Genomic DNA, 24,618 nt, shown 5'->3' on the forward strand with positions numbered 1-24,618 from the left:
AAAAATCAGCCAGTCCCCACCCCTCATTCCATGACACATTCCAGCGTGAAAGCCCACCTGGCACTAATCTTTGTACTATACTGTTCTGAGCCATTCCTGTCTCTGCCCTTAGACTGCTAGCCCTTCTGAGGCAGAAACTATCTGTTTGGCACAACTCCCCTAACGTACGTACGTTTATGGCTCTGTATAAATAACATTAAAATGTCTGTTTTGTACTTGCCACATGTGCATAATTCCCATTAAAGCTAGGGGGAGATACAGGCATGCATCAGAACACCACACTCAGTATGGTCTGAGAGAGATCCCAAAGTGCCAAAAACGTAATTATCAATGCTGAAATGCTGTTCTCAATCCATACGTGTCCTACTCTACTGCAAGTACATGACATCTGTCACGTGCCATAAAGTGACCGTGCTTCAGATGTCCCCAAATAGCAAACAAAGATTTTTGAGGAATAATATAGGCTCAGACACAACTCTGAAATCTTCTTATTTTCATAAGCTAAGTCAGAATCTCATTAGTTGTACACATTTGCGTTTGTTTAAAAAAAAAAAAGGAAATCTATCTTATTGTCGGTGAAAAAGGATAAGCAAAATATAAATGAAATTATAGCGCTGGAGGTTACTTTGGAGCAAATATTTTATCACACACATTAAGTTGCAGAAAAATTTAGTCTACTGTACCACGTGTATACACACTTGCTATTGCTTCAGAGCTAATACATGGTGTTCCTGATGAGCCGGCATTAACACATGATATTAGCATAAAATAGATTAGGTTCTAACAATTATTAGTGAAGCTGTATGTTATATTTCGTAAGTACACTGCAGTGGGTAACCTATGGAAAGAACAAGTCTAGTTGGTACAAATTTTACACATTTTTAATCCAGCATGTAAATTCATGTACACTGGGATAAGATTAAACCCCAAAATTTCAGCTAAATGTATCTGAAAAGGTTGAAGGTCCTGAAAATCTGAGTTTACTGTAGACAGAATGAAGAATTAACTGCAGTGAGTATCAAATTATAGGTTTTTAAAAATCTAAAATAAATAAATCTGTGGTTCTGAAATTTTTTGTACCCCCGTTATTTCCACATGCTTTTTGAAGACAGAATCAGCAGAGCACATCTATCAATGGTTAGCAACAGAATGGTCCAGTGGGTTATGATTCTGAAGTTCATATATAAGAGGCCAGGGACAGGGTTGCCAGCACTGTCAAGTCTTTCTCATATCAAGAGACACTGAACAGAGACAAAACTACCAAATGGCAGGCCAAACTGGATACAGCACATCCTCAGATCCGTCAACTACAGCTCACTTATTGTGGATTATTAGGTCTACATTTTAGGATAAAGAAACTGACAGCAAAATATTGCTTTCCTGAAGGTGGGGGCTGCAGTTTCACAATTAATAGGTTTGCATGCTCTTCATTCTTCTACCCTAGTTTGATTAGCAGGTATGCCTATTTTCTGTATTTTTATACCAGATTACAAATTGGTATAACCCACACAACTTTTAATGCTTTCTTCAAATTGATACTCACTCTCTTCCCTTTATCTGTAAAATGACTAGCTCCAGAGCAAACAAAATGAAACTGAGAATATCCACGCTGCAAAAATACTGTTTCATTGTTTCCTCACTGGTCTGTCTGTAACCAATGACTGCCTTGTAGGAGCAGAAACTGTCTTTTTTTCCTGTGCGCCTGGCACAACGGGGTCTTGGTCCATGACTAGAGCTCATAAGTGCTACGATAATATAAGTGACAATAAAATAAATGATAATAATATCTACAAAACCTTAGTTATATGCATTCCCTTATTTAGAGATGAATTCTATATAGTAACAGAGTTAAATTGACCCTTGCCAATCGACAGGCATTGAGCTGCTCTGACAAAATGAATCAAAGAAACAAAGAAAAATACTTAAAAATCATATTGAAATTTTGAGACTTTGCCCTTTCCCTGAACCCCCAAGTCCAGGTTCTGATGTACTATATGGAGAGTGGGTTCCAATGTCCCTCAGCTTTCCCACTAATACTATTCTCCCTGCAGTGGGATCTGGTGGCATTTGACAGCATTCCTGCCCAAGCTCATTCCTAGTCAGCGATCACACCCCAAGACAGACACGGACATTCACCTCCTCCCACTGGTCCAACAGAGTTAAAGTTTGACGACTTTCAGGACACGAGCCTTTTCCTGAGGACACTAATATATTTTATTTTATTTTATGGGATACTTTTTACTTGCTGACATTGGTCAATATGATGTGTAATGTGTTCTTAAAATGTACACGTGCTGAGACTTTGATACTGGTTGCATCTCGCATATTTAAAATACAGTAATAATACACAACAATCACCTTCTTGATCAACAAATATTTTAACAAATAGAAAATGGTGATTAACATTGGCAAGTGAAATGGCAGTGTCTACAATTATTTCTACACTTCTTCACCAGTGTCAGAACACTGAAATGTTTAATACATCAAAGACCTGAATATCACATCTGTTCATTCAAAAAAGAGCTGGGAGGAACAACAGAGCCAAATCAACAACCTCCATGAAACTCTATCTGGGAGAAGGTCCACTTCTCTGTGCTGCTCTATCTCTACAATACAGAAGGCAGCTAATAATCAGGGATCCAAAATAAAAGCATCAGAATGTAAATCCGAATAACCTCTCTCTCTCTCACCCCCTCACCTACCGTCGTGTCCCTCCAATTGTGCTAGAATTGGAGGAAAGCCCAAAGAGTTCTCATCCTATCTCTGAGCAAATACACAGAGGACTCATGAATACAAACCCATTCCTGAAAAACGGTAGCAAGGGCAACATTTCCAAGAAATATGCCAGGACCCAGACTTGGAACTTTGACTCACTAACAAATAAAAAGAAAAGGAGTACTTGTGGCACCTTAGAGACTAACAAATTTATAGTCTCTAAGGTGCCACAAGTACTCCTTTTCTTTTTGTGAATACAGACTAACACGGCTGCTACTCTGCAAATAAAAACAAATAAAACATCTACTATACTCTGTTATACTACTTTTGTACCAGAGGTGGTTCTGTTATAGTATGTAATTATTTCATCCTTTGTTATGCAGCAAATACTGGGAAAGTATTTTTCCAGACTTTACAGTGTCATTTTAAAATGAAAGATGTCCAGATTAAAAGCTATGAAATACCTATTTCACAGACCTTGTATGACCTATCATTAAAACATTACCTTTACCAATAAATAAATAATATGATAGGAAATATTCTAAGACAGCACACAATCTATTTTTCAGCCTAACAAATTTAGGGGCAGCCTCCCCTTCCCTTCATGCCTCCCATGCCAAGCAAAGGGATATGCAAGGATTATAGCAAATACTGAAAAATCCATTGATAGAGTGAAGCTGTAAAGAATTTCTAAGGACAACAGTATCTGTTGATCTCTTATTGCACAGGTGACTCAGGCCAAGTTCTAGTAGTAAGTATAAGGGCCTACTGCACAATACAGTGGTTTCTCAATTAAAGAATAAAGCATTATTCGGTTTCAAATAAAATTGGATTTTTATGATTACTTTGGCATTTTTGCCAATATATTCATCTTCATTTTAGTGGTGTCTTTGAACACTTACACAGAAGGATGGGGGCAGGGAGGGTACCTTAGAACTTAATTGCATTTAACCCCATAGTTGTCAATTCTTTATAAACACTGAAAAAATGATATATTCACAAACACATTGGTCTAGAAAAGGAGTACTTGTGGCACCTTAGAGACTAACCAATTTATCTCAGCATAAGCTTTCGTGAGCTGCAGCTCACTTCATCGGATGCATACTATGGAAAGTGAATGCATCCGATGAAGTGAGCTGTAGCTCACGAAAGCTCATGCTCAAATAAATTGGTTAGTCGCTAAGGTGCCACAAGTACTCTTTTTCTTTTTGCGAATACAGACTAACACGGCTGTTACTCTGAAACCTGACATTGGTCTAGTTTGTCTATTCAATACTAAGGACTACATTAAAAGAACATTACATTTGTAAAGTGACACATTCAAAAGATCACATTACATGCACAAGCTTAACTCTGATCTCTTTTGCATACGGATGCAGCATGATTTAGTAATCGTTTATATCAGGGGTGGCCAACCTGAGCCTGAGAAGGAGCCAGAATTTACCAATGTACATTGCCAAAGAGCCACAGTAATATGTCAGCAGCCCCCAATCAGCTCCCCTCCCCCACCCACCATGCCTCCCGCAAACCAGCAGCTTCGCCAATCAGTGCCTCCCCCTCCCTCCCCGCACCAACTGATCAGCTATTTTGTGGCGTGCAGGAGACTCTGGGGAGGAGCGAGGGCATGGCAGGCTCAAGGGAGGAGTTGGGAAGGGGTGGAGTGGGAGCAGGGCCTGTGGCAGAGCCAGGGGTTGAGCAGTGAGCACCCCACGCCACATTCAAAAGTTGGCGCCTGTAGCCCCGGCCCCGGTGTTGGTGCCTGTACAAGGAGCCGCATATTAACTTTTGAAGAGCCGCATGGGGCTCCAGAGCCACAGGCTGGCCGCCCCTGGTTTGTATGGCAGCATACTATATCTCAAATAGAACATTAAAACAGCATTCCAAGACACTCAGCACGCCATTTTAGTTATGCCATCCTGTTACTACTCTATAGGCAGAGTCGGGCAGGGAGTAGGGAAAGATATTCAGATATTAACCAACCCTTGCTACCACTGTCAAAATGAGAAGGCTTACAGATCATTTCTAGATGTTATTTGATGCACCTCTGTTTGATCCTTGGTCATTAAGAAGTGGTTCAAAAACTAAGTCAGACATAAAAATAAAACACCTACCAATGATGCCGACAGTGGTGCGATTTATCTTAATATTACATAAACTGTTTTAAAATTATGATTCATTTGCACCTCTTTGGATTCATATGTTTATCATTATCCAGTACCCAACAGTTTAAATGAAAGAGAAATAGATATAGATATGTGTGTATTGCTCACAAAGAAATATTGATAACTATGTAGGTGGTTCCTGTAAGACTTATTTATAAAAATATTGACATGGAAATCCATTTCATTATGCAAAAACGGTTGTAGAGGAGAAAACCAGATATCAAGTAGTAGTAAAGAAAGAACAGTACTTTAGTTTGGGTTCCCGTCCTTCACTCGTGTATTGCCAGCATATTAGTCCAATCAGGTCATGCACCTTGGCATTTGCTATCGTCACAACTGTCATTGGCAGCAGTTTGTCTTGGCTTGTGTGCAATGGGAGGTAGACATCAATTTTTTTGGTTGCAGTTGTACCAACATGACCCTGTTGAAAAAACATTTTATTAAAATACATAAGTGACACAGTAAAACAGAGACAAAAACAAAAGCTTGTGTAGGTTAGATTCTTGTGTATGCAAATTGGTTGAAACTATATTAAAGAACAGGATTATTAGACATATAGATGAACATGATATGTTGAAGAAGAGTTAGCATGGCTTTTGCAAAGGGAAATCATGCCTCACCAATCTATCAAAATTCTTTGAGAGGGTCAACAACATGTGGACAAGGGTGATCCAGGGGATATAGTGTGCTTGGACTTTCAGAAAGCCTTTGACAAGGTCCCTTACCAAAGGCTCTTAAGCTAAGTATGCAGTCATGGGATAAGAGGGAAGGTCTTCTCATGGATTAGTAACTGGTTAAAAGATAGGAAAAAAAAGTGTAGGAATAAATGGTCAATTTTCACAGTGGAGGGGGCCCCCAAGGATCTGTACTGGGACCAGTGCTGTTCAACCTATTGATAGAAAGAGATCTTGGAGTCATTGTGGACAGTTTTCTGAAAACGTCTGCTCAATGTACAGTGGCAGTCAAAAAAGCTAACAATATTGGGAACTAGTAGAAAAGTGATAGATAATAAGACAGAAAATATAATGCCACTACATAAATCGAACAAGGAAGTGTTATTTACCCCTTACATAACAAGAACCAGGGGTCCCTCAATGAAATTAATAAGGAGCTGGTTTAAAACAAATATAAGGAAGTATTCCTTCACACAACGCAGTCAACCTGTGGCACTCATTGTCATGGGATGTTGTGAAGGCGAAAAGTATAACTGGGTTCAAAAAAGAATTAGTTAAGTTCATAGAGGATAGGTCCATCAATGGTTATTAGACAAGATGGTCAGAGATGCAACCCCATGTTCTAGGTGTCCCTAAAACTCCAATTGCCAGAAGCTGCGACAGGATGACAGAGGTTGGATCACTCAATAAACTGTCCTGTTCGGTTCATTCCCTGTGATGAATCTGGCACTGTCCACTGTCAGAAGACAGGACACTGGGCTACATGGACCAATGGTCTGATCTAAGTATCGGTTCTTATGTTCATTACAGTAGCTAGAACTAAAATGTACTACTGTAACTTTCTATGTGGAATTACGATGCGAGTTTAAATAATTTCAGTTCTTTTATGCTATTTGTTTAATCAATAAATGTCTTTATATAAACAAATGTGAAAGACTAGTTGCACAAGAGCAGTGATCTCAGGTAACTTCCTATGAGAACTGAAAACCATTTATGGAAACATTCAACATTTCCACCACAAGATCTTCAATAAAGAATTACTATAAACCCTACCTACATTCCCAAAGCAACTTCCCGCCACAGTCTTCAACTTTAGCATTATCCCTGACTCTAAACTTCTGCTTCTGTCCTCAGCTCCTACCCCTGCAAATTCACCTACCACAACTGACTGTTGCAATAGTGCGTATGGCACTGCCTTAATATTGCAGCATTTCCCTTCTCAATGGCATCCCATGCGCCCAGACTCTGGCACATACAGGATGTTGTTGCCGGTTATCTCAAGGGTACAAAGAAGCCCAACCACATCACCCAGGTCCTCAAACAATTTCACTGGCTCCCAATCATTTCAGGATACAGTTCAAAACTGCACTTTGTTTTTAAATGCTCCATGGCCTTACCTCAGAGATGGCCTGTTTCATTTCCTCTCCTCCTGACCCCACCCTCTTTGACTATACGTGGACGCTATTGGTACTCTCAGAAGCAAGTCCAAGGGTCGCCACTCTGATGCACAAAAATTTAAAGGGTGAACATGCAGGAGTCTCTCTCCCCCAGGGTATATAAAAAGGGGGAGGAAGTGGAAACTGGCTTCCACATCAAAACAGAAAGGAAGGAAGGAGAGTCGGGCATCATGGCTAGGAGTCAGGCAGGTCATGCCAGCAGATACTTACAGAACATAAATTAACTACACATAACATGCATGAATCTTATAGCTGCAAACATTTCAGAAACATTGCCCCATAACAAGAAGATTACACTGAGTAATAACAGACCCTACACTTTTTTCCAACCACGAGAAACTTATATGATGGCTGTACCTAAGTCAGATGGACAACATAATCACCTCTTCACTTCAGCAGGAAACAGGATCATAAAACAGACATGGAAGTTAAGTGATGGTTAAGAATAAATAAAAGATGATTTATATAGGTCAAGGCAAGTCCAAAACCAATATATATCTGAGCCCACTTCTAACCATTTAAAACTATTTGGAGACAACCAAGAAGGATTAACTGGTATCATTGCATTTTATTGTATTAAAAAAATCTATTTGGCACCAGGGAGATTAAGACTTAATTAAAACAAAGAATATAGCAACAAAGATCTATAAAGTTTGTGTTAGAAGAAAAATGTTTAATCTATAGCTGATAGGACTCTATTTTTAAGCTAATAATCTTTTAAGTGGCAAAAAGATTTCACAATTCCCTCCCACAAATTAACTGACATGAGGATAATATCCTTGCTTTATACCAAGAAGAGAAACCACCATTAGAATTAATCATTAGGAATTCTGGCTTTAGGTAACGGAATAAGAGGATTCAATATTGGACACCTAGGCTGGGAGGATAGAACATATTCTTGTTATAAAATCATTGGACATGTCAATATAATTTTAAGTTATAGAAGTAAGAGAGTAACTTAAAAATAAAAGTACTTTTACATTCATTGTAGATTAGCATGGAAGTATTGTGAAAACTGCCCAAACACAATGAAGTTGAATAATTTTTTTCAAGTTCTAAGTATAGCAATCTCCTTCCCTCACCTACTCAAGGTACAGAAGAAACTGGACACATCTGTTTAAAAGAAAGAACATGGCTAGATTCAGAAGAGTTTAATAAAATATGAACAGGACCATAAGTTTGTCTGGATAACTGTTGGCCCTCTGCTAGGCGCACTGGTAACGGCTGTCAATGTGGAGGAAACAGACACATTCAAGCAAAGGTTTTTAATTTAGTGTGAATTTTTACATTTTCACTGCAAGATAAAAACAACTAGGGAAGGTATTAAAAGCGTTTAGTGGTATTCCAGTGTTCTCATGTCCCCTCACAGACCTTTTACTCTCCAAGACACAAACTGCCACGTCTTCAGCCCAGCCCCCAACAGAACAATACTTTTAACCTCTCCACACTATTGTACCCCTTTCAGAAATCTGATTTGTCTTGTGTACCCCCAAGTTTCACCTCACTTAAAAATTACTTGCTTACAAAATCAGACATAAAAATACAAAAATGTCACAGTACACTATTACTGAAAATTTCCTTACTTTCTCATTTTTACCATATAATTAAAAAATAAAGAGATTGGAATCTAAATATTGTACTTACATTTCAGTGTGCAGGACATAGAGCAGTATAAAGAAGTCATCGTCTGTAGGAAATGTTAGTTTGTCCTAACTTCACTAGTGCTTTTTATGTAGCCAGTTGTAAAACTAGGCAAATATCTAGATGAGTGAATGTACCCCCTGGAAGACCTCCGCGTACCCCTGGTTGAGAAGAGAGGGCCACTCAGCTTGTGCAGTAATTGAGGTTCTTTGAGATGTGTCTCCCCAGGTGTGCTCTACTGTATGTATGGCAGCGCCTTTGCGTCTGTAGTCAGATCTTCAACAGCTGCACGTGGGATTGCACATGCGCACCTCCCCTCCCTGCCCTGCGCGCTATGCAGTCTGACCTCCCTCCGTTCCTTCTCCGCTGCTGAGCCCAAACGTTACGCTCTGAAGCAGAGGGGAGGAGGGCAGGTAGTGGTACTTCAATCAAAAGACAAAAGGGGAGACACTATTCCCTTAGCCACTACTACATTATCTCCGCTCTTAATCCAAACAACAGACATTTTAACAGGCCCATATGGGCCTGATCATCCACCTTATATTTAACTACCCAGGATGTAAAATACCTGCACTGTGTGTACTGCAATTTAAAAGAGTAAGACCATTGTGGAGTGAAATCCTCGCCTCAATGAAGCCAATGAAGTTTTCCCTTTTGATTTCACTGGCCCCAGGATTTCATCTGTGTGCTGCTTATTGTACATTATATATTGTATAATAATACTGTTATAACACTGTCAATAAACGTCTTGTACAATACATTTCAAATTATGCCATCTCTCACGCTTGTGTCAGACCTTTTTCCTTCTTGCTGCCACTACATTCTCTTCTTCCCCATCACACATCATGGGTAACTTTTCCTGCATTGCCCTCAGTGTCTTTTCATCTGTCCCTTCTCTCTCCCCCTGCCCTAGTCATCTCTCCACAGATTGTGTTCTTCATCATTCCCAACATATATTCTCTTCCCCCAAATCTCTCTCTCATATTATACTTCATTAGAGATTTTGTCCAGCACCATCCACTACAGACATCCCTGAACCTTTTATCACAAACACTTAACAGGCACAGGACATGGGGCTTAGAAGAGTGCCGTCTCATATACACTAAGGTTCTCAATTCTGTTACTGCCGGTGGAGCTGAACCGCTATTAGCAATAGTGAAAAATGTCTGAAAAATTTCCCCTGTTTATTACGGGCCTTATGAAGAGGGAGTATGCAAGGTTCACAGTTGGTAGGTTATCTTTACAACTACAAGGACTAGAAATGGGATGCTTTTAAATGAAAACTTTTAAAGAGGTTGGGATAGCTGACGATGTCAGGGCATACGCCAATCACTAACTCAAGGGCATAAGGATTCTTGCACCTCCCTCTGGCACATCAGGTATTAGCCGATGTCAGAAAAGGATACTGGACTAGATGAACTAAACCTGAACATGCATAACTCCAGTGCGCCTTGATCCTGCAGAAGCATTTGGCACGTGCCTGGGAATGCTTCTACATGGGTGAATAGATTCATGTGCATGAATTCATGACCTGCAAAATACTACTCATGCAAGCAGCTCTATTAGTCTCAATTACTTGCCTGTGCAAAGCATAGGACAGGACCACATGATGGGGTTGAACAGAGAGAGGTAATTTTTGGACTGCAATTCTTAGTGCCCAGGAGTCAAAGATCTAGCCACACTGGATTTAGCTACAGCAATCACAAGTTATCACGGTCTTGCTGAGGTTTATAAAAGCTCACTTGTTCAGGAGGAATTGTTCAGACCCAGATTACAGTCAATACTGTGAACGTGGATTTTGTTCCCAACTAGAGAAGTGGATTATAGCTATAAAGGCTCAGGTGACCCAAGAAATAAAGCATGATTATCCATATTCAAAAAAGTAGCATCAAACATATTAATAGATTTTGTATAAAATTCAATGGAAAATCCATTCAGGGCCACGGGCCTTACCATTTGGAGTTTCCTTAATAGCCTTCAATAAATCTGGTAGGCACAAAGGGGCTGTTAAATTAACATTTTCCTGATCTGTCACCTATGGCATAGTTAATTTGTCAAAAAATTCTTTTAGCTTGTCACTGGACACTGCATATCCTGACAAATGAAGTCTGGAATAAAATTGACAAAATATCTCGTTAATTTTCTAAGAATCACACATCCTGGTTCCATTAAGCTTTTATTGTTAGAGATATTAGGTCTCACCTACCCTTTAAGTAGGTGAGTCACTATCTAAGCTGGATGTAAGCAAACACATTTGTTTATTAAATAAAAGATTAATATTGCTTTCTGATACCCATAGTTTTCATGCACTATATCAGACTTGGGCTCTTATGAGAATTTCAATTTTACATTTCTTCAACACATTCACCATGAACAACGCTGTCAGAGTCAGCAGTATCCTGTGGCTGAAGTGTAGGGTTGAGAGTCAAGTACTCTGGATTTTATTCTCTGCCCAGCCACTGACTTGCTGTGTGATCCTGAGCATGTCACCTAGCATCTGTGTCTCAGCTTCCCCATCTGAAAAACAGGGTTACTTATTTAACTCCTTTAAGAATTGAAAGCATTGAGAGTCCCTCTCTGACTAGGATCCTGCAGCTCTCCTTCTCTGCTGCTATCTAGGAGTTACACTCCCATAGTTTGAGTGTTGCACTGCTAAAAAATGCAGCTTACTGAGTAAGTGAAATTTGCTTCTTTGTTTTATAAGACTTTAATTAAACAGGCCACTGGCTACTAATTACTTACCTTTGGGATCAAAAATAAAAGTGGCAGCTATTCAGTTTAGGAAAGCTGCTCCCAATTAACACACAAGGAACTTCCACCTCAAACAGTGATTTGGTACACAGAGCTGCTCTGCTCACATGGGTCCACGTATTAAACATGGCCTGAAATAAACACAACCACACTATGGTATGGGCCAAATAAGGATCATTACCTCAGTAATCTGTGGATATATAGTAAGGGTGTTCCATAGTTGATCGGGTTTATTGTAAGAGTGTAAGCAGCATATTACATATACATGCTTCTGCAATAGCTAGACACAGTGGAAAGAGTTAAGGACAGAACAAGAAACTCTGCTATGAATTTTCGTAGCTGATGTCGAATTAGACCATTAATGTTACAAGCTTGGGTGTTTAATTATACAATTTATGGGTACTACATCAAAGAAAGAGTTTATACTGAATAAATTCCACCAGCCTCATGCAGTTTTAGGGACCTCTACATTATTAAATCATTTTATATAACACCACCGGTACACTTTAAATACAAAAAAGATTTTAAAACCATAAAGTATTACATATTATAATCTTTATCAACTCTCCTAAATTATATAGGAAGTTTGGTATAATCCTGAACTACCACAAGGACAACTTAATCCTAAAAACAGCTCACAAGTATTTGGATAATGAAAAGCTGTACAAATATTCAAAGAGAAAATAGTGTGCGTTTTACCTGTCTCATTTTTGGGCTGTATTTTACTATGTTTCATGGTGGAAAATTAAAATAGAGTCCATAAACATTTCCTAGAGAAAAATATGATCAATTTTTTAAACAATAATAATTTACAGCATCTTACTATACAACAGAGTTTTGTGACTAAATATTATATCACTTTAACATTAGATGTTCTAATGATATAATACGCAGATTTTACTGAACCATTACTTAGTGAGTCATAAAAACCTCTTAAAATTAATCTTTCATACACATCCAGCTTATCCAAAGTTAGCATTTAATTAGATGGCCTTGGCACAAGTGAGCTTACTACTTTATTTGCTCCATCAGTATAAATTCAAATAATTGATTCACCACCTAGCAAACAATATAAAACATTAGAGAAAATAGGAACAAATAGAGATATTTTTCCAAATGCAAAATTTCTTCTGACTCTTAAACTGTATAAGTGAAATGTTTTTGTTTCAGGTGACAGGATTATTTCACACTGTACCATATATAAAGCTTGTATCCCAATATGTAACTCACTCCAATAGGTATTTTATACAACATACAGAAAAAGTTACAAATATATGCACTGAACAAAGAACCAATCAAGCAGAATTTAAGCACCCAACTCCCCCAATTTAAGCATCCAATTTTTAAACAAACAGCAGGACCAACAGATTAGAGGATCCACGCTCAAATGTTTTTATCAACGAAGACCTTATTTCTCTAAAAGCACAATCCTTTTGTAGGTAGAAGTGCATGAAAGCCACCATTTTCTACACTATGGGTTTCTGAAAAATAAAATGCTCTGATAATGCTTTTAAAGTCAAATTTTGTTTAATCCAAAAACAAAAGTAATGAAATAAGATTTTTAAAAAGTAGCAGAAATGATTTTTTTTTTAAAGTAAAATAGCTTTTTAGGGGTCAAAAATAAGGATATGAACCATTAACCCAATAAAATGTTTAAATACTCTAAAATGTTTTTAAAATGGTTTTTTATTTACATCTGGCAGAACATACGATGGCATGAAGATATTACTGGCATTTGCTTGAGATTGGAATCAGTGTCCAGCAAGATAGAAATGAGGGCTTCATCCTAAATACATGAGCATTCTTAGAAGAGACCAACACAAATCAGGAATATGAAGTATGGCTGGGACTTGTGGATTCTGGTACAGTGAGTAATTTGCAGTATATTAAACCAAGGTTCACAACAGTATGTTGGTTAATAATTTGACTAGCCAGTTCTTTTTATTTTATTTACATATTATCTGAACAAGTCTTGTGAAAATGTCGGCTCATTTTAAATAAGTTAATTTTGCTCAGAATATCTCTAGGTTCTAGTGTTCACATGAACACACAAAATAACTGCATTTCCCTCCTAAGATCTTGTGTTCTGCATGTCATTGTACCACTCATGGAAACATAGGAACGACTTGTTCCAACAGATGGTAATCCCACTGTAAGTGCATGTTATCACTGTAAGTGACAAGTGACTAGTTTATTAATTATGATGATGATGATTGCTTTTTTTATAGTCAGCTACCTGAAGTAGCTGTAATAATTCTAAGGAAGTTAAACAGAGTGACTGGACTATGGTCTGACAGTTCAAAGAACTGAGCACTAAAATGAACGAACCCTCAATAGCTGCTCCTCTCCCTGACAAACAGACCATTATTTATCTCACTGCAGTGTATACAGTGTATACACAAGGTCTGTAAAATTGCATTAACATTCTCATTTAATTTATCTCATTCACGCTGTCACTGTTCATAAAAATTTAACCCAGTAATTTCCTGCTATATAAAGCATAACACAATCTTAATACTTAAATAAAAAGGTAAATACTATTATTTTTTATTCTAAATTGTTGACTTCACTTAGCATCTCTGCCTTGTACAACATCATACTATTTTTCAATTAAAGGTCCAGATGTTTCAAAGGCTCCAGTAGGCAACGACGGTTATAAGAAATGCTTTATCTGCATTGGAATGATCACTATCACATCAGCTCCAGGCTGCATTAACATACTCATGTTTTATTCTAGCCCCCCTCTGAATGTACCAGTTAATTATACAATATCGAGCTGAAAAAAACAACATCAAGAGCTGTACCATTTCCTTGCAAGCTTCCACCTGAACTGTTTTTCATACAGAACGTCAGGGAAACAAAGGTACGTTACACGTATAATTATATAATCAAACGTTCCAAATTGCTCTCGTCTGGTTGGTGTTCACTGCTCTAGTTTAATAAACCTGAGTAAGCTAAAAGCAAGGTATAATATATAATTCATATAACAAAGGCATATTCCAATCCTATTAATGTGTATTTACTTACACAATTTACCTTAAATTAAAAATGTTTACTTAAAAAGTATTATAAATAGGATTTCCTGCTATACTTCTCTTCTGTCAAATCCCTTTGGAAGAGGGGAAAACCAATCCCCTGTTAGAGCCCAGGAGGTCTCATTTGCTTTAATGCTAATATCAGTTTTTCGGCAAGCCCAGTCCATCTTCTCTCCTGCCATCCCCAAATGGAGTTTCACCAGGAGTGAAAAACACTTGCATGCAACATGCCTGCATAAGCCCTACACACCACTGAAGTTACACACAGGGACTTGCACAGGCTTTCCACAAAGGGCTGAATTTCAGTTTAGCTGAGATGGTATTCAACTACGTAGGGATATTATGCCCTGACCTATTCAGTTACAACAGTGCTGATGAAAAGTGGAATGCATATTCCGATTTATCAAAATAGATGGTTATAGCCACAACAAAAATGCATTAGTTAAATAACGCTAATCTCACTGTTTACATACACCAGGAAAGGAATGGTATACTTTGGAAGAATTATTTGCATTTTACTTAGCAATAAACATGTTTTAATACTGGGGAATATAGTTATTCTTTGTAATAACAAAGTGCAACAAAAACTTGTAATTAAAAACTACATTATTTGTATATTTAGACATATACCATGAGATATTTTAATGAACAGATGCTATTCAAAAGATAAATGCTTTTACAAATATTCAATCCTTAAACAGGTCTCAGACTCTAATCCTAGGCTATTGTTGCATAAAGCAGACACCTTAAGTTCCTTGAGGACATTAGCCAACCTTAGGTAGAACATTAAAAAGTGACATGGTGATGTATTTCAAATGTGCCACAATCTATTAACCACATGGCAAACTAACAGGGATTTTTAAAATATGGGTTTTATAGCTTTGTGTTGGTGATTAATTAAATAAATAGCCAGTGTTTCACAAATCATTCCTCTAATTAGTCTAAACCAGATACTTTGCATTTACTGACATTCTTGCCATCTGAAGCTCACAGAAGGGCAAGAGCATTACAACGATGAATCTGTACACTTCTGAACACATCGTCACCATGTCTCCCCGGCTAGCATTGCATCACTCAGCCCTGAGGCAGAGGTACAGTCTTCACAGGTGCTGCAGTCAGCTGGAGTTTGACTCCAGCTGCTTGGAAAAGATGTTCTGTTTAATTATTTTCCCTCATCCTGAAGTAAACAATGAGGATAACACAGAAAAGGAAGTTTCAGAGTAGCAGCCATGTTAGTCTGTGTCCTCAAAAAGAAAAGAAGGACTTGTGGCACCTTAGAGACTAACAAATTTATTTGAGCATAAGCTTTCGTGAGCTACAGCTCACTTCATCGGATGCATCCGCTGAAGCTCACAAAAGCTTATGCTCAAATAAATTTGTTAGTCTCTAAGGTGCCACAAGTCTTCCTGTTCTTTTTAAAGAAAAACAAGTTGACTTTTAAAGGTAACCTAAAGTAGCAAAGATGTACGTTTCCGACAATGAACAAATATTTATGATCTAAGTGCTAAAAAGGAGCAGTGATGACCTAAGTGATCTTTTTCTGTCAAAATGCCCCAATGGTTGAGGTCACACACACTTAGACACGGTTCCTTTTTAGGAAATCAAGCAAACCTTATTAAAAGGGTTCACAGCTTAATGAAAGAAAGGATCAATTATTCTTGAAAAAGAAGAAAAATTCATCATCTGTAAAACCTGTCTGAAATCTCATCATTTTTACAATGCATACCTAGAAGATCATTTCCCCCCAGAGCTCAATTTAAAATTTTAATAGTTAATCATTTTAAGTTTTAAAACAATTTTTCTCTATGTTATTAACTGGAACCTACAACCTAGGTAGGTTTTCATATCGAAATATGTTCTGAAGTGCTTAGTGACATTATCACAACAGGATATTCTAAAATCCTTAAAGTAAAAGGCATCAGAGATGGTTTTTAAGAGACTGAGAATGGAATAGCAGCTGGGCTGCTTACCAGAGACAGGTCCTTATTTCCTGTGATACCTGTAGCATTGACTCAGCTTGGAGAGAGTTGGATGGGGTTTGGCGGCCTTGTCCCTTAATCTAGGATTTTTCAGCTCATGGAAAGAGATTCACATATTACTTAGACTGAGACTGGGAGGGAAAGGAATGAGTCACACACAAATTCTACCAAGGCTGGGATAGGCAGGCCAAGTCATTTCATCACACTGTCTCTCCATTAGCCTGTCTGTAAAGAGGAGGAATTAACACTGTCCTCCTTCAAAGGGATGGTGTTAGGAATAAAGGTGTCTGGCATGTTTGAGAACACTAACTGCTTGTTATTTTAGTTAGCCACAAAGCTGTACATCACACTAGAAAGCTGACCACCAGGTTACTTAATATATATTTGCAACTTCGGCACCACGAATAAAACTCGTTGTGTCAAGTTACGAAGAGGAGGAGCCTATAACAAATAATCCGGGTACCATAGGACCTCAGCCAATTATCTGGCAACGAGGCTAAATATAAAATTTTCAAACTGAATCTGAACAGTTATGGGTCTGGTAATAAGGTCAACAAAGCTTTTTGGCCTAAACACTGAGGAAGAGAGAGAATCTAGGGCTATTCCTACAATTCACGACAAAGCAAGTTACACTTTATTGGACACTGAAGATAAGGCATGTTCTTCTTTATATAAAAAGATGCATACTTGAGGTCACAAGCTGAAGGGTCCTTTCTTGATGCTACTTCTTGTCTTCAGATACTAACCGTGAATTAATAAATGTTTTTGTGCCAGGCTGGATTTATTTAAATTAGCTAGCAGGAAAGCTTGATTTAAATAATCATTTTAATCATGTTTTGCATTTGTACTTTTTGGTTATTTTCCTAAAGAAAGGTTGAGTCTCAGTGGTTGCTAACTATTTAAATATGTTGATTTGCAACTAAATATAGCTGTTACACTAAATTTAGTGATTCTTTTTGCAAACCTGAAGGATATGCCATATCTATACACATTTATTTAAGCAATTCTATATCTTAACTTACACTTATTCAGATTCTTAATTTTTACATTTTATCATGTTAAAAATGGTGTATGAGTCATTTCTTATTTACTAGATTAATTTTTTCTGATTTAATCTCAAGATCTAGTTTGATGGAAATTCAAATAAATTAAAATGCACAAAACCAGCATTTTATATTTTTTAATTAAATAAAACTTCCTTAAATGTGCTGAACAGATAAGAAGAAAAAGTTTATCAAAAATGTTGTGTGCTTAAAACAAATAGGTTTTTTTATATAAAGGAAGTATTACCTGTAGTTAATGAACTGAACTGATTATTTCTGGTCACCATGTCCTTTAAGATTTTAGAACTAATAGACCTCATCCACTCACTTTTATTCATAGCTTTTATTCACAGATTGCAAGAAAAAAACAAGCTTCCTGCTCTTTCAACTCCCAATTGGTTTATTAACATTGCATGCACTAATCATGTTATGGAACTAGCTGAATAAGCTAAAATGAAGAAAGTATTATGTCTGCACCTGCAAAAGAAGCTACGGCGGTGAAAAGCTGGTTTAGCATTTCAACAAACTCTGGCTCTAAGTGCTTAGCCATTGACTTCCACCAGTTCAGTGGTTTGACTTTCTTTAAAAAACTTTTCATCAAACATTACTGCTTAATATTATTTTTGTATTCAATTTAAATGATTTATTATATTATAAGCAGCTTAGGCTTTAACATAAGTTGTCAATTTCAAATTTAATTTTAATTTAAAAAACCCCCTGTATTTAATTTAAATTAAAAAATCTGATTTAAATAAAAACTTCTAACTTTAATCATTTATTTTTATCCACCCTGCTTAGTGTGGTTACATAGGACTATCTTCTCTTTTTGCAACACGCTGTAAAGCTCATTCTCTAGAAAAGTTTACCAAGGCCTTGTAGATGTAAGATGCATCTCTCAGCAAGCCCATAGATATTTGGTAATCTGTCTCTCGTTATGAACAAATTAGAAAACACTGTTATACAGCACTACAATGCAGACAGCATTTAATATGCCCTGTCCTTTATTATTATTTCAGATATAGTTAATGAGATACAGAAAAGCTAGATCTGAGATCTACCACTCCCACCCCAAACATCCATAAATAGGGCTTAAGTTTAGAGAGTAGGGAGACAAGTACGAAGACCGGAGGATACCAAAATACCCTGTCTGGCAATATAACACTGTTTCCAAACTGACAAAAGAGTAACTAATTAAGAGAATCATAGCATGCAGAATAAAGGATAATAAGATTTACAACACAAGATTTAGTACAAGATTTTTCCAGGACTTCCACAAGATTCCTTGAATCTGCAACAGAGTTTTTATCCAAGGATTTATCCTTCCCAAAATCTGACTGCTTAGTTAAGATACAACAGTAGCTTAACAAATTTCCCACAGCTGACTCTACTCAGTCTTTCACTAGTAGCTTGAAACATCTTAAAATCAGAGACTGGAGTTTTATCAGTTTGCTGTTGGAGGTGCCAATCCTGTGTTTTTTGCCAAATTGAAGTATTGTCAACCATTTTTACTACTGTTGTGTCCGGAAAGTTACATATGCAGCTTTCATTAACTGTCTTGGGAGAACTGCCCAGCACTGTGTTCACCAGATAGAATGTGTACATAGATTATTACTAATATTATAGTATTAGTACCTTTATTTCAAATGTTTAGGGAGTACAATACTACCACAAGCAAGAAAGAGATATTTACTGCCTACTTTTATATATGTGTACATTTTACATAGCATAATAGACTCTCTCAAAATAAACAGACCACCATAATTCCTGCACTGTTGTTGAGATGAAACAAAATTGAGGTCCTGGCTAAGCTTGGTCGTTAAAATTCTCATGGCATTTTTCAGAAGAGCAAGATGTTCATCCCAATATTTTGGCTTAAATCTTTCTCTGATAATTACATTCCAACACCATACATTTCCTCTACACTTCCAAATAGATATGGGATAAGTTTTTACTTCCTACTCTTAATTGTTTAGTATTTTGCTCCAAAGAGGTGGCTCCTTGATAGCATAAAAGTGATAGAATCATAGTGTATCAGGGTTGGAAGGGACTTCAGGAGGTCATCTAGTCCAACCCCCTGCTCAAAGCAGGACCAATCTCCAACTAAATTATCCTGTAAGAAGTCTGTAAAGTGCTTTGGGATGAAAGACTCAAGGCATGACTATTGCTGAGCTAAAGGAGGGCTGGATTGTCGGGGAATGACAGTAAAATCACTTCAAGCTGAAAGCCATTTTGACTAATTTAATTAAAAGAAAGCTACCTTGCATGTGACAGAAACCTTATTTCAGAATTACAGTTTACTACACTTTGGGGAAAGAAGTCTGGGATTGGAAATATTAAGGTTTGTTTACTCTTATTTCTCCTCCCCCGCAGCCCAACTAAGTGCTGGAATACTATTAGTATTTTTCATCCTTCATAACTTGTAAGTTTAAATGAACTTTCTCTACAATAGCAACTGCTCCTGTTATCGCCAATTGTCATCTAGTTTGTGTATGCAGTGTAACTGTAGCCATATCTGTCCCAGGATATTAAGACACACATGGTGGGGGAGGTGATATCTTTTATTGGACCAGCATCTGTTGGTGAGAGAGACCAGTTTAACAAACGTTGGTCCAATAAAAGACATTACTTCACCCCCCCGTCTAACTAGTTTTTGTGTCAACGAAAGATTAACACCAATACTGCAACGTAAGTATGGAGTTTAATTTCAGGAAGGTACCACACTAAACACAAACAAGTTGGCTTAACCTTCAAGTAAATTGGTATTTCCACAGAGGATTAAGACAAATATTCCATATCTATGAATCTATGATTCATTTAAACTCTTTTTTTTTTTTTTTTTTTAAGTAAAGGAATTGGCACTAACAAGAGAAATACAGACAGACAAGACAGTTTTCTTTCTGTTTCAGGCATGCAAATAAACACATATTGTATGCAATGGAAGGCAGAGTAATACACTTTTAATGGGGGCAAACTTCATAAGTAGGACATCAAAGCCAGGTGGGATTCAGAGTCATCCTTAAATTAAAAGGCAAATGGGGCTGACTGTTTGTCTTTAAACACATATCACATTTATACTACCCGAGGTTATTTATCAGTTGTTTTTGAAAGAAAGAGGGATACTGCAAATTATACAAATATTGAATGTTAGTATAGTTAGTATAGAATTTTGAATGTTATTAAAGTAGTTGGGTGGAGTGTACTTTTTTCCTTCAAGTGGGTGATAAGGTCTGAACTAAAGTGGCCAAGTTATTCCTGTTTCAAACAATTTGTTCAGAAACAGCCAAGTTAAAGACCCTGAAAATGTCTGTTTTAATGGAAAAAAGAACAGACTCTCTTTTGCAACTGTATTTAAGCAAATAAAGTTCTTTACTGGATGATTTTTCAGGTATTAGCATGGTCCTATGAAAGGTCCCAAGATCTAACCTGTTATGGTCCCATAATCCTGGTGTCACAATTTGAAAACTTGCATTTCAAGCACAAAGAGCCGGATAAACATGTGGCCTAAAATGTTCCTCACAACAAACTAAAAGGACATTGAGATAAATAAAATGGATTAAATTTTCCTGTAATATACCTGGAAATAAAACCCTCAAGGCTATTGCAAAAGAGATATTTTAATACTTTTGCTAATAAAACAAATCCATAAGAATGTTAACTTGTAAACATTTTTCATTTGGAGCAAAATTTATAATTAAGTGAAAGATGAAAATCAATTAAACAGAGTAAAATGTAATATGACTTAACCAAGAAATTAGACTGTCTTATAAAATTTATTTTAAAATTTTTATTCTAATTAAATGACCTTTGCTTTGGAAATACTTTTTAACCTCATCAGATCCACGCCCAAACTGTACAATCATTACAATTATTTCCTACTCCTCATTATAATTGGCCTTTTTTCCTTTCTGCTCAACAGTTCTGATGAGTTTCATAGTAAGAAGTGCAGGCTTTGCACGTTTTGAAAGAAATGAGCATTTTTCTGAAATGTTCTGAAATCCTCTGGTTATTTATAGGGCTAGTTCAGAAGCATTTAATGAACTCCTGCCTGCTATTCACAATAGTCTTTATTTCAAGACATTATTTGAAATTCACCCATTCAAGGAAAATTATTATTTATTCCAACACAACAAATGCCAGTAACTTAGAGTTAAGGTTGCTGAAGTGCACTTCCTACCAACACAATCACTCAAAATCAAGGAAATCACTGGATAAGGATACAGTAACATCCACCCAAACCTCAGTTCATATCTTAACACCCAACACCACGCCAAACGCTAAACACAAACTATTATTGTTGCTCCTCCCTGATAATACAAAACTAATTTTAAAGCTATTAATATCTTTTAATCTTTCCAGCTATGTTTCATGGTTAGCCATCTTCTCAAATCAAACTAGAACAGAGGCTATGCAATCTGACATTGCCCTACCATGCTGATCACAAATTAGAGGAGATACAGCAATGTCATAATTACACAGTTGTTTTTAAGATGTCTTGCAATACTGCTGTCCATGTATCATCCTGCATGAATGACAACGCTTTCTGCAAGATGCCCGTAGTACCTCATCTGAACCTATCCAATTGTAGTGCAAGTTAACCAACAAATCCCAGGGTGCTGTCATACAAGTACAGTGAAATTGCTTAGTTTTGTACGTTTTTAGGGGTGTCTCCTAAAAAGCAAACCAGCCTCCTGGTTAACTTAAACAGGGGAGACAAACGCCTAAACATTTACAAGAGCTGCACAGGCCATCTCACAGGTTTTCATTCTGACAAAGGCTCGGTAATTTTTCTTGAATCAGATCTTCTGGAGATGGATGCAACTCTCCCACAAAAGAGTGCACTCAAAAGCTTGTGGGAAAGTGAGATGTTTCAATAAGCCACACTAGAATCAGCTGCTGCAGCCATTGTAAAGAATGCTATGCCTGGAATTTATCAAGTAGTAACAGCATCGGCCAAAATTAATTAGCTGACACTGCAATGTCACTCACAGACATTTCTTTTGGAAGTAATAAAATCACGGTAACTCCAGCACTCAAGACACCCAAAGGGGTTTTGAGACTAGGAAAAGGGTGCTCCTGGACAGTTTAATGGACAGAGTACTCAATAGCCATTTATTACTTGACAGGAAAAATGTATTAACTGCATGGCACCCTGCCCAAATTCCACAATGCTAAACTATTCATCCACCTTTAGGCGAATAATAGTGTGTTTGAATGTGATTTTCAGATGTAATCTGGAGGAGGTAATAATAGCTTTTAAAAGGAAAAAATTAAGTGGCATGGCACAAAACAACTTTTTTCAGGGGATTCAGGGACAAAGAAAGAGGCAAGAAGAGTGCATAATATACTAGAACTGCTTCAGCTTGGCAGAATTAGGTGGCCAAACCTCCTTGAATCACACTCAAGAAAGCAGATGCCTTCCCTTCCTCAGTTGTTAATATTAACATAGAATAAGAGGGCTGTGCACTTTGTTGCTTCTGTAGGCTAAGCCCATTGCACAAACCAGGGGCTCCTTGCATCACTCCATGCCCTCTCCCCACAAGCTCCCTGTGTGCCACCTTCACATCCTTTATGTCAAGGTATTCCAGCAACCCCCCTGCCCCGTCTCTCATGACAGGGGCTCTGTGAGCCCACTATTCACCCTCACCATTCTGATTTATTTTCTTCCTGTCTGGGGAATAAGGCATGAAAGAGAACATGAAGCCAGAGGTGGAATGAGTGAAAAGGAGGGAAGAGATGAAGGAGTGCACTGCTGAAAAAGACAGGTTTCAGAGTAGTAGCCGAGTTAGTCTGTATTCGCAAAAAGGAGGACTTGTCGCACCTTAGAGACTAACAAATTTATTTGAGCATAAGCTTTCGTGAGCTACAGCTCAATGCATCTGATGAAGCTCACGAAAGCTTATGCTCAAATAAATTTGTTAGCCTCTAAGGTGCCACAAGTCCTCCTTTTCTTTTTGCTGAAAAAGAGTGGTGACATAAGTCAAGACACCACTTGTCCTTCCAAGGACATGAAATTCCAGAGTGCCCCGAATAAAATGGCAGGAGCTCTCAGCTGGTAATTCTTTACCAACATACTGTTAGGGTTTCCCCCTGAAGTACTTTTTTTTTTTTAGGCAGTAAGACAGACACACAGAGTACCTTGGTTTGGATTCTCATTCAGTCTGAGACAGATTTTCTGAGAGTACTGAACTCAGAGGCAAGCCCAAATATTTTAATATGCCTGGACCATGTAACAAACTTTTCCCTCTTTTAGATTATATTTGATCCCCACAAACTTGAAGGGAAAAAGCCAGTTCCAAATAAACTGAACAGTGATCCCTCTTGAAACATTCGGCAGCATCTCTTGTAACAGATATGCAACTATTTTTATAGCCTTGTAACACCTTAGGCTATTGTGCCAAATCATTCTGTTTCTTTGCAGGGCAAATACAGAGAAGAGTGAAGGTAATTACGTACTCATAGTCAGTGTAGCAAATCAGTTAAATTAAACCTGTATTTCACCTAAGTTGTACAGGGTGCAAATAACAACTAACTTTTCTAATTTCATACTCTAGTACTCCCAAGTAAATAAAAGGGGGAAAAAAGTAAAGTTTTTCTGCCTACAAATAGAAACTGTCACTTACTAGGCTGTGATCTTTTCAGCTCATGCATTCTAAATGCATGCAGAGATATCATATGCACTTTCTATTTAGCAATTTAATTATATCTTTGCAGTCAGAGAGTGGCAATGGTTTGCAGTAATAATCAGGTGAAAGCATTCTCACATTAATATGCTGGAATCCGATGTGTTAATTTGATGCAACTTTGCGTTGACAATATGTGATTAATTTGTTCTAAGGCTAGCTATGCTCCCAGCTCTGACAGCTTAAAATGCTGGGTTTCTTTATCCATATCGCTATTTGACACGCCTTAGCCCACTGCTTTGCTAGGACCACTGTTAATTTGTAATGAACTGGCTTTTCAGGGGGCCCCTTCATTTTTAATTCTGTCAGTGTCACCTCCTTGAGGAAAATTACAAGTTTCCTTAGGTGTGATTACTGCCAAGTGCTGCTGATAAGAGGTTTGAGAAAACAGGGCTTTATAAAGTAGTCAGTATTTAATCTGCTGAAACAAATTTATGGCCTCTAGACAGATAAATATAATAGAAAGTTCTCTCATTTAAAA

At 37.4% G+C, this 24,618-nt stretch overlaps 1 protein-coding gene across 10 annotated transcripts in view; it reads right to left on the reverse strand.

Annotated features, from left to right (window-relative positions):
- The window catches only part of MAPKAP1 (MAPK associated protein 1), a 161,482-nt gene that overhangs the window by 79,227 nt on the left and 57,637 nt on the right, over positions 1–24,618 (reverse strand). For 9 of the 10 annotated variants that reach the window (XR_012155279.1, XM_073314624.1, XM_073314617.1 and 6 more), the window contains one exon: positions 5,126–5,298. Coding sequence is in view for 9 of the 10 variants with exons in the window: in XM_073314617.1 (XP_073170718.1) it covers positions 5,126–5,298 (173 nt within the window). In the remaining variant the exon portion in view is untranslated. Of the gene's footprint in view, positions 1–5,125; positions 5,299–11,017; positions 11,167–24,618 lie in introns of all 10 variants that reach the window. The other variant, XM_073314622.1, reaches the window with a different exon arrangement.

This window comes from Lepidochelys kempii, chromosome 16, assembly GCF_965140265.1.
Source record: "Lepidochelys kempii isolate rLepKem1 chromosome 16, rLepKem1.hap2, whole genome shotgun sequence".
In the NCBI taxonomy this organism is placed as follows: Eukaryota; Metazoa; Chordata; order Testudines; family Cheloniidae; genus Lepidochelys; species Lepidochelys kempii.